Genomic DNA, 11,786 nt, shown 5'->3' with positions numbered 1-11,786 from the left:
GCACTCGCTAGGCACGTAATATCAGACTTTAAATACTCGACTTCGAACTTCGGTTTAGTCATACTTCCATTAATGTTATATCGTTTTATTGCATCCTAAGTTTATTTTTGTCGTAGTAAGATGTGTTATAGTTATGAAACCACAACAAATCAGTTTCTTACCGTTTTTCCCATTTTCTGGGGAAACATTGTTTTTCAATAGGCTTTTAAACGCGACATACTTCGTTTGTTATTATTTTAACAACAATATATGGGAATTGAAAATATTGAGGTGGTTTTATGGTTATAACACACAGTGTATATTCGTATAAATATATGCACATGCACCGGAAGTGTATAAATGTACTTCAGTTTTTCGTGAAGGAGAGCGGTGGTTCTTAATTACGCGAATTTGCATCTACGAGGACAGTCGACTTCCCTAATTCTTGCGTCGTTCGAAGAAACACTATTTTCTGTTGCGAATTTTTATATACTGCAATTTCAATTCTAATAATATATATTTTAGGAGTTTATAATTTAGCAATTATCTAGGTCTATTTATTAGAATCAGAATTTTTATATACTGCAATTTGAATTTGAATAATTTATGTTTCAGGAGTTTATAATTTAGCGATTATCTAGGTCTGTTTATTAGAACCAGGATCGTCATGTTAGCATTATTGTTAACTGTATCTAATATTGTTGGTTTTAGTTGAAACATTTCTCTCGTATTTCTTATCTCTTGATACAAATCCTATATCTAATCTTCTTTTTTTTTTCTACGTTTCAGGGTGTCACGCGGTGATTGTGTAAATGTAGCTCGCGAAAGTGTAACGGTATCGGTAGTGAATAATTTTTTTCGTGATACCCTCGAAATTTTCGAGGGCTACACCGTAATAATCACGAAGGAGTTTTCCAATTTGGAGGACGCGTTGCGCACAATGAACGAACCAGATCCTTGCTTACCGCTGATTCTACCACCAAGATATCGACTTCGTGATCTCATCTTGGGGGACTATGCCTTTAACGACGACGGAGAACGGTGAGTGAATTTTCCGATCCATATATTTTTCCACAAACGTGCGACATAATGAACGTGAACGTGTTCATATCGTGGTGTACGTGTATACTCGTAAAATTTCGCGAATAGGAAGGTGTTTATCTGATAAATATGTGCTTAGAGTTGAGGTGGGTGAGGAACGTCGTTACACTGTTTTCACCTCAATTTATTCAAGTATAAGTGTATTAGTAAACTTACTGACTCTTGTAGAGAATTTACTGTACTTTGTCCAGTTTGGTGGAGAATATCGTTTAAATGCAATGGAAGTTTACCTGTGTTTTTCTGAATTTCAAAAATTCAGGCAGAATTGTAATTTATCAATTTTCACAATTTTGTTATAAATTTATACTTCCGACAATTTGTTATAACATTGCATATAACAATTTATACGTTCTCACTATACAAACTCGATTTCTTCGAGAGAGATAAATCATTTCGATAAGTACTAGTTGTACTTTGTCCAGTTTGGTGGAGAATATCGTTTAAATGCAATGGAAGTTTACCTGTGTTTTTCTGAATTTCAAAAATTCAGGCAGAATTGTAATTTATCAATTTTCACAATTTTGTTATAAATTTATACTTCCGACAATTTGTTATAACATTGCATATAACAATTTATACGTTCTCACTATACAAACTCTATTTCTTCGAGAGAGAAAAATCATTTCGATAAGTACTAGTTGTACTTTGTCCAGTTTGGTGGAGAAAACGTATAATATAATTTATTTCATGGTATTGTTACAAGCAAACGTTGAATACATTTTTGATTCGTGTAAAAATAATTATTTAACACGATAAATTTAGCTGTACTATGGTTATTTTTAATCTACGACCACAGGTCAACCTGATTTTTAATCCCTACGAAATTAATTTAACCACGAGTAAGTAACGAGAACGCTAAAACCTATGTTTCCATTGAAGAATATTGTAAAAACGTATAAATTGTTATATGCAATGTTATAACAAATTGTCGGAAGTATAAATTTTTAATAAAATTGTGAAAATTGATAAATTATACCGTGTTACGATATCGGAAATCTCCCGCGAAAATCTCCCGCGAAAATTTCCCGCCTGACCTAACGGACGATTTTGCTAATGACTTTGGGGAGAGGGTACCGCAGGTATATAAGGACCCGCCGAGGTGCCGGGAGCTCATTCACCCTTTATATTGGGCCATAGACACTTCGCGGCAAATTAGTCTTAAAGGTTCTGAGATGTGAATAGGGTGGTCGAGGGCTACTAGCTAGCCTATGTCCACCCGATACATACTCTACCTTCCTCTGAAACTTATATATTATAGAATTTCAATTACTACCTGTTAGACAATTTTTTGGGCCCTTTTTCCACGCTCCGACATGTGTGTTGCGAAGAGCTCCGGGACCAATCTGGAGAATTGGTAGAGTGTTGGAAAGTCGCTCTGTGCCACCCGTAACGTGGGGATTCCTCCTCACAAGTGGCCCTTAGACGGGTAGGTGTTCAACCTGTACCCTTCGAGGGTCTAGTTGGGCGTATCCTAATCCTCCGCCATTGGGGGCCGTCTGGGTTTACGGCGAAAGCTTGGCACCGGACGTAAAACTACACGACTTCATGTACCAACATTATTATAAATAAAGCACTTCAAATAATCTCCGGAGTTACCTCGACGACACTCACAAGAAACATTTCGCCAATCTGTTCACGTGAAAATCGAAAGGGAGGACGTTTATGTCACCTAAAACGATCGTAAAAATGTCTCTCCCGCGTATTCAGAAGAAACCATCGCGTATTTCTCAATCTGTTATCTCCCCTCGAGATCAACTTGAGAATATATCTACCGGAGACTATTCTATATCTTCGACTACTCCCCCCTGCTTCCTATCTGACGATGCACGTGTTAATCTATTTTGTGGAAAATCGTCGCGATTCGAGTGTAACGTTATCAGAGAACGGCCATCTCAGAGTTTATCTGCATGGATGCGTGCGATCTCGACGCGTTTCGAGCGTGGGCACAGCTTGATTTATACCGCTGATAACGCGGCACACTGTGATAAAAGACCGATTGCACGCGATGAACATCAATAACTACCTCAACGTTCGAATTACTGACTATGGTCGTGGAAATTGTGAAATGTCGAAGGTTCTTTCTAGGGCAAACGAAAGGCCTCTTTCGACGAACGAAATGTCAGAACCTTCTGTAACAATCGTTTATTCTGTAACAACTTTATTTCTCCTTTAGTTTCATTTGAACGCAGTAACGAGAAGAACATTCTTGCGAGTCGAGATTTATCGTGAAAAGGTTTTTTTTGCGGGAAGAATAACGAGAACGAATGTTATTCAGGAATGAAAGAGAATCTGGAGAAAAGGCTACTCTGTAGAAATCCTCAGATTTTTCTCCGAGAATGAATATGAAGAATGTATATTGGTAACGAAGGGGAAAAGCTTTCCCCTTGACGAGCCTAAGTTAAGCTTCACTGGGGAAAATCTGGAACCCTTTTGCAAGAGAACGTCGCTTGAAACTGTGGAAGCCTTTCTTGTACACTCTGATAAAGCGATGTTTCTCCTTAATCCGGGATTGTTAATTAAAATAAGATAGAAATTTCGGAGAAGGAGAGTAGGATAAGAGTGAATGTTAAAATTGAAAATAATCAAGTAGAGTATGGTATAACAATTCTCGCCTGGTTTTTGTGTGCCCGAGCTAATCTGAGCAGTGCCCCGCGGGCAACTTACCGAGCAGCTCTCCTTTAGACGTTTCCAATTTCCTGTTCATTTGTCTCTCTGGCTTTAAGAATCTTTCTTTCCATCTTGCACAGTCTCAGAAGCACACGTTTGTTATCAAGGCTTTCTTCTACTCCTTTGCTGGGTTTCCTTTCAATTTTTCTTTCGTCGTATTTTCTGTAATTCTTTAGTAGTCCTTCTTTCTCGAGCTCTGGGTGCATTTTCAATTCAGCGATTTTTCGCGTGAAGACAGTCTTTGACCCTTCAACGCTCACATTTGTCTCGTCAATTTTCTCTAGGCGTGTAGAAATAAGTTTGCCATTTAGTTACAGTGCTGTGACTTACTTTAGGCGTATAGAAATAAGTTTGCTGTGACTTAGATTTTTGCAATAGAAGGGACAGCGCGATACAGAACAGTGAAAGAAAATAATTAACCAAAATTGCACTTTCTGTGTAAGACACGGGCACGAGCGTTAACCCTTTGACAATTTATCCTGTGTGTGACTCAGGCAAAGCGTCAAATACTCGACTGTTTAACTTAAGAAAGCCTCTTTGGAAGGAAATTGCAAAAGGACAAGATAAATATGACGTTTTATGTATCCCTTGTTTCAAACATAATCACACCCGACGTGATTATTAAAGAAATACACGTGAAATATAAATTCACGATTTTATTAGACCGTCAAAAGGTGAAGGGATTAAATCGTAGAATCCGTGGTGAAATTCTCTTATTCGATCGTTATCCCAATTTTTCCACCGCAGGAAATGCGTCGTTGCTGATCCAAACGGACGAGTGCAACACCGGAAGGCATCCCCTTCTGGCGAACAATCTGCAAGACGGTGGCGCGGACAGCGACACGAACAGCCATTGCGCGTTGATCCTGGAGGAAACGACGCCCACATCGGGGAACCATAACTGCACTAGCCGCGAGAAGAGCAACGGGAACAACAACTACGAGATGCGTGAGTTCAACAGGAGATTATGGCTGTCGAACGGGGGCAGCCCGGGCACGGGAATAACAGCTGGCGGTCAGAGCAGGCGCACCTGACTATGGAACTGGTGGCGAAACACGTCGAACCGTCTCCTCTACAGGAGCAATCGGTCCGCCGAGATCACCGTGTATAAGTAAGCCTATCACCGTGTACCGTTTGACCAGGCGAACGTGAAGCTTCCGAACGAAGCGTCGCGCACGAGCCAATAAGCGCGGAGGGGGCGGAGCCTCTATCCCCACTACGCTGTCTTCGGTGATTTCGAAAGGGGTATAGTCTGAGCTGAATATATTCGACCGGTCAAGGTTATTTTTTCTCTGTCGCTCTTTTGGTTCTAAATTCAGTGTACGGAAGTTAAGAGTCTGTGGAATCTTTCTGTTTCGTGTTTCACCTGTTAACTGTGTTCCCCTTTGAAACAGAAATTGAATCTCTCTATTTTACAATTAAAAATGAGTAAGAATTATAACGACGTACTTTCTTTTCGTTCTTGCAAATGTGAATACGATTAAAAAATAATAAAAATGAACAATCCCTCGATAAATAAATTACTGTGTCCCAAGTATTGTCTAACCAACGACGAGTTAACTCATTTTACACAATTAAGAGCTTAGACTAAACTTGCCATGTCCTCATGAAACATAAAATAGATAGAAGATATTAATAAAAAAAAAAAAGCAGAGTATATTTGGCTCCTACTATAGTCATCGATAACGTCACAAACCACCTTTCTTCATGGAACAATAAATGCAACAGCGTTTTTCTATCGCGAGTGGCTAATCAACAGCGAAGATCTCTTCCACTCCCTCACCCTAACTCCTCCCAGAAGCTTCACTTTCGCTCGGTCAAGCTATACCCTGTCGTACAGAAGTACCAGGACACCCGTTACGTTCGTAAAAACACTCCAACCTGAATAATGACTTTTTTCAATCTCAACTATCCTACAACTCATCCTCGCATTCGGTAAGTGTCCTAATACTCACGAACGGCAGTGTATACCTACTCGTGGCTCTCTATACACGCGTATCATCCCGTGAATAACACCTCAGAATAATCCATCCATCTTTTTCTCTCTTCTCGAAAAGAACGTACAAAGAGGAGTGGTCACGGACGCGAACCTTCGCGCAAATTCAACACGAGTGTCTCCAAACGAGTTTCTGCATAATCTTTAATAATTAACACGTGAAAAAACCTAATTACCATTGAACATACGATTATCAGGAAATTCCTGTCGACTTCAAATACGAATAATTCCGTCGCGTCGAAGTATCATCAATCGGTTGAAACAACGAAGTAAAAATCTCCTTTCGCGATGGTAAAAACAGCGTTTCATCGTAAATAGATCCGAGGAGAGAATTTCTACGTTGGAATAGCCGGCAGGATAATTATGCAGAGATCGAGAGACGATTAGGCGGTGAGATCTACTCGAAAGGACAATAGAGAAGGTAGATTATAGAGACGTATCGAAGGATATCACGCCGTTGGTATTGATTTTCGTGTAAACCTGCCTCTCGCGAATCCGAGGGGAGGTTCGCGTTCTGATCGACTTCCTTTTCTTTCGAATCCCTTGTTCTTCGATCAAAAAAAAAAAAAAACCCTGCCTCCAAGGGTGCTCGTTTCTCTTCATTTTTCATCTCGATCCTCCATCAAGCGTGCTCGCCTCTTTTCACAAACAAGAACAATCGTATTCCCCTCAGACTCGGTTTCTCTCCACTTCGAATCGTATATTCCATCGAGTTTTCAGGTGTTTCTCTTCCGACAAAAGGCTGGAAATCGACTTTGAAAACGGAGGGAATACGAGCGAATGGAAAATTCATTTTTAATTTCGTTTCGTGTCCTTCTTTCTTCTTCAGCTTTTTCTTTCCACCGTGTTATTCGAGGAACGCTGTGAATTGATCATCGTTCATATTTGTTTAATTAAATTGTGGCGGGTACGTCGCTGCCAACAAGCCCTTACCGAACCTTCTTCTGTTCTTCCACGCGAACTTTCTCGTTTCCAACTCCTTCCGCTCTTTTGTCTCTCCCCGGGTTAAGACTTGCCTTCGTCCTCGAGTGGCCTAAGAAGCGCACATGTGGCATCCAGGTTCGCACGAGGATTTTCCGTTTCCGCAACTTTCTCCACTTCTATCTTTATCTATCTCTGCTCCTGGCTCCCTGTCCTAAGTACGCCTACACCTCCGGTCAGTTTTTCCTTTACCAGCCATTGAAACGCACCCGCCGGGACGATTGGCGAACAAAATGTAAGCCCCACTCGAAAACAAAGAATTAAAATCAGGATAGTGCGGTATCCCAAAAATAACTTATTCTGTATTCCTAAGCGATTCTTAAGGTTTCCAGCGTCCGTCTCGAAAAACCGTTGGAGCCACCTCGTTCGACTTTCCGGGGAAAGGGCTCAGGTACCCGCGCGCTTTCTCCTCCTGGGTGACAAATTCCAGGCCACCACTTCGCCGCCGGAATCTCGTATTTCTTACAAAAACAATTGTATTATTCCGAGCGAACTTGAGGTGAAACCAGTGCAACGGCGTTCCTCACCCACCTCAAAATTTCTCTCTTCTTTGTGTGTTTTTTTTCTTTTATTGGTAAACTTGAGAGATTTGGATCTATAGATCTTTTGTTCTCATTTTCAGGAGTAAATTTTATATTTTTTTTCGTCAGCTTTTAGTATTTATTAATTAGCGACGAGCATAAATTTCAAATTCTCGCGCAGTATTTTAACTCCGCTTTATTTAACACGGTACCAGAACTGTGAGTAGCTGAGGCAAGCCTAAAGTATGTAGCCACAAAAGAATCACAGGACGGGTTATCGATTTAGTTGAATGGAGTAACGATGAAATAAATGCACAAAGGCGGGCAATTTGGAAATTTCATGTGGTATACGTCGTACGCAGGTAAGCTTTGCGTCACCCCTTTGTTGTCACATCCCGTGACTGTTCGCCTAAATTAGGCGCAGTAACAGATACCACACAGAAATTTTCGATATAATTGACCAGCATTCGATGGAACGATTTGGGGAATTTTTTTTAAATTTCTTCCATCGTCGGGTGAAATTTAAGAAAAATGTGTTCCAAGCATCTCCTCAATTTTTGTTAATATTGCAAGAAACCTTGTGAAGTGAGAGAGAAAAATTTGAATTTCTTTTGTTCCCCGATTTTTAAGAATTTTTTCCATAAGTAAAATTTAAAAAAATGTGTTCTAGGTATCTTCTCAATTTTTTTCATAATATTGCAAGAAATCCTGCGAAATGAGAGAGAAAAGATTGGATTACAGAGTTACTCTCTTAAGTTGCAAATTTTTAGAAGGATTCTTTTAGAAATTCTTCCAGTGATTAATTCTTTTGCTTCCCCTTAGAAGACGTTCACGCTGTATCGAATTTAGCATACATTCATTTAACGCCCCTATGAAGAAATCTCTATTTTCGTTGAATTAATCTACCATCCTCTGTGAACATCCGTTCCATGAACTCGCTGATCGAATTAGAATCAGACGTTTGCCACTCTTGATTAGAATCGTATTTCCGCTGTATTTTTAGCAGATAGGGTTAATTGATGGACGTTTCTGTTAGTTCTTGATAGACGGAAACCGTAGGAAAATCCATGGAAACGGACAGAATTATCCTATTTAGAATAGAAAAGGGGGTACGATAATTCGTGTCTCCTCTTCGTGAATATAATTACGAAAGACTGTACACGAGCGATGAATTATTTTAGTGACCAATACTACGCGAGATTTAAATCGTATAAGAGAATGAAAAATAAATAAATAACTGGATTAATAAGAACATAATAAAACACGAATGACCAAATCAAAGTATATACAATACTAAGCGTATGTTCGTTTTTTAAAGGATAGGTCCGCAGACCGGAGCTAAGGTTTCTAAAGATTCTACTGACCTCACGAGCACACCAGGCCGCAATAAGCGAATCACGTTCAAAGTTTTACGCGTCGCCAGGAAAGTGTATCGTTGAATCCATCGTGTATCGTTGTTAACTACAAAATATTACACATACGTAACGATCGTTCTTTTTCCTTTCTCACTTTACGTTTATCTTCGTGAAAATTGCTAATTATTCGCTGTTCTGGTATGAACAAATATCGTGCAAGTGAATTCCCAATTTGTCTAGCATTGGAAAAAGGAATAGCAAGGTTATGTACGTCGATTTATGGAATCATTTAACGAGAACACGAGTATATTCGAACGACACGTTTTCCACACCGCGACGTCGTTTACAAGTGCAGAAAAAAAGTTTGCACGGTGATGAGAAACGCGACCCTGAAGTGATGATGAACAGAGTAAATTTCCTTTTGCGTGACGACACACACAAACACAGGACGGCTGGTGAAGCGAGAGAATCGACACGAGAGCGAATCACGAGGAAGAGCGAAACCGGAGACACAGGCGGAGTAACAGATTAAATAAAAAAAAAAATACGAAAAAGAACAAAAAAAAGAGGTGTGTATGTCGAAGAAGTGTGTCGCAGTTGCACAAGAAGGAAAGTGGCGAAGGTCTCGAACACGCTTTCCTGACGTCCTTTTTTCGATTCTCTTTCTACGCGTATTCTTTACATGTCTCTTTCCGTCCTCGCACGGTCGGTGAACAGAAACGAAGAAGGAAGCAGAAAAATGAAAGAAAGAAAGAACAAAAAAAAATAATCAATTACTTTTGTAGATTTATTTTTAGCAGTAAGTTTTTTCCTATATACCGAAACTGTATCTCTCTTTAAACGAACCAAAGAGCGTTTTTTCGGACACGAAGCCGTTGTATACCGATTTTTACGCACGAATCACGCGGCTAGTATGTCACAGTGTGGTAGAAAAACGTAACTATCCGTCGTTCTGTTTCGTAAGAGTGATTCTCAATCTACTGTATTTACGTTACATGGCCCTCTGTTTGAACGCGTTCAAATTAACAAATAATGGCGGTTGCGCTCTACTTTTCCGTTGCTCGGGCGGCGATACTTTGAAAAAAAAAAGAAAAGAAGAGAAAATGGCGAGAAAGGTGATGTACCATGCGCGGTTGCATTCGAACAATAACGGAACACGGTGCGTTGCTCACCGTCCAAGGTTTTTTTTACCATACAATACTGACGAAATATATCAAAGGTTAATCGCTTATCGTCACGCGAACTCGTTTTATTCTTGCTCCGTTCATTCTCTTCTGTTTTTCTTTCCTTTTGACGCAACATTCTAACCAGCTAAAAAACACGATTGCGATAGTTACGGGAGAATATTGTGGGATACTACTGCCAAACTGATTCTCCCTCTGCGGAAACACGACTATAAAAAAGATCTGTTTTTTTTTTTAACGAGCTATATGTATATATACATGCATAATATACGTATATAATATATGTGTGTGTGTATATGTATATATACATAATATACTTAGTGATGGTAATAAGAAAAATGTGAAAAAAAAAATAATGAAGCACTGCATTGGAGAAACAAAGAAACACATACAAAGAGAGAGACACATACGAGTACACACAGGTATATACACACTCGAAGTCACCGCATAAGAGTAACGACTATAAAAATTCCTAGTTCTTTTTATATAAAACGATACATGCAGCGCGAGTAGTCTGTATTGATTTGTGCAGTAAGTCGTATGAATATAATACGATACTCAAAGTAATTGGCTTCCTAGCTAGGATTAATCGAATCTTAGGGATTATATACGTTTACGGATGCAAACAAAAAAAAAAAAAAATGATAATGAATATACGTATTAGTAGACTGTATATAGCGGTGTATGGCAGTAGAAATATTAAGCGTCGATCGTCTGTTTAAGAAAAAGCCAGAATCCATTTGCACACACACATACACACACACAGTTCAACAATACGTACATTTATATACCGTGATCGTTTCTTTACTATTGTTTAGAACAACGTGAACGAAAAATTACGAAACGCAAACAGCTGTGTGGTTAATCGTTAGACCTCAGATTTGATATTTTGTCTTTATCGTAATTATATCAGTCTGGACAACAGGGTATTCTTAGCATCGTACGTTGTAACGCGTAGATTATTACCAAAGAAGCCATTATTACATGAACATGTGTTAGTTAACACGTCTTGCTAACGAGATATACGTTTTCAAATATAAATATGTGTATGTTCCTTTCGGTTCGTATCGTACATAATTTTTAATCATTGAAAGAAGAAAGAAATGAGAAAAATTGCATTCCAGGTAGTCGAGGGTTCTTTCTTAATCAGGCCATCGAATTATCGTTGAATGTACTAAGCTAAAATAATAATATGAAAGCTTACACCTCGCAGACATACAGCCTCTGCCACTAAATGTATATAAGGAATACTACATGTAAAACATAAACGACAGATAGGCATTAATTAATTTTTAAAACTGATCATTTAGAAAGGCAACTATGTTAATGCAAGCCGCCCAGAAGTGAAGACCTACACGCTACCTTTAATTAGAATAAGCTTTAAACTTTCGCCTGAACGGAGACGATAATACTGTTTTTCACCGTTTTGATTCGTTCACCTTTGTTAAATCGTCATGTGGTATATGTACTCGTTACAAACGAACGAAAGACTCGTACCTATATGTTTTACTTAAATATATCCCCCTACAATAACGAATACCGATCCCATAATGAGAAAGGCTTTAAAAAGAGGTTCAAATGTGTAGTAATTTGTAATTGATTGATATTTAAATGTAATATGTATATCGAGACGAATGGAAGAGAGGGAGCTTTGAATAGTGCCTGCTTAAGAAACCCAATTTACTGTATCTGTAAATGGTTAGATATGGTATTGTACGTTATTTCGTACACGGTAACCGCAATAGGACTACCGTAGCCAAGTATGGGGAAAAGTGTAACTAGAATATGTAAAATGCGTTCGTTATTTTCATGGCTATGCATACTGTCGTGCACAATGGAAAAGGCTTATCTCGAATTTTTTTTAGAAAAATTCAGGCAACTTAGAGAAAATGATTTCAATGAACATTCTTTCTGAAAACGTTCTACCTTATATTTCCAATTTAAACGCCATTTACGAACATAGTTTTCCGATTTATACTTTCATCATGCTTTATGATTTTCA

The 11,786-nt window shown here is 38.9% G+C and overlaps 2 protein-coding genes across 2 annotated transcripts in view; one reads left to right on the top strand and one right to left on the bottom strand.

The window, feature by feature from the left end:
- The window catches only part of LOC108574033, a 27,164-nt gene extending 18,536 nt beyond the window's left edge, over window positions 1-8,628 (top strand). The window contains exons 3-4 of the mRNA XM_017936534.1: window positions 4,495-4,858; window positions 8,564-8,628. Of these exons, the coding sequence (XP_017792023.1) occupies window positions 4,495-4,781 (287 nt within the window). The 3' untranslated portion in view covers window positions 4,782-4,858; window positions 8,564-8,628. The remainder of the gene's footprint in view (window positions 1-4,494; window positions 4,859-8,563) is intronic.
- The window catches only part of LOC108574010 (pseudouridine-metabolizing bifunctional protein C1861.05), a 54,432-nt gene that overhangs the window by 41,045 nt on the left and 1,601 nt on the right, over window positions 1-11,786 (bottom strand). The gene's annotated exons all lie outside the window — the stretch shown is intronic.

This window comes from Habropoda laboriosa, unplaced genomic scaffold, assembly GCF_001263275.1.
Source record: "Habropoda laboriosa isolate 0110345459 unplaced genomic scaffold, ASM126327v1 scaffold20, whole genome shotgun sequence".
NCBI classification, from domain to species: Eukaryota; Metazoa; Arthropoda; class Insecta; order Hymenoptera; family Apidae; genus Habropoda; species Habropoda laboriosa.
The sequence above is the reverse complement of the archived record's forward strand: the minus strand, read 5'-3'. Positions and strand labels throughout refer to the sequence as shown.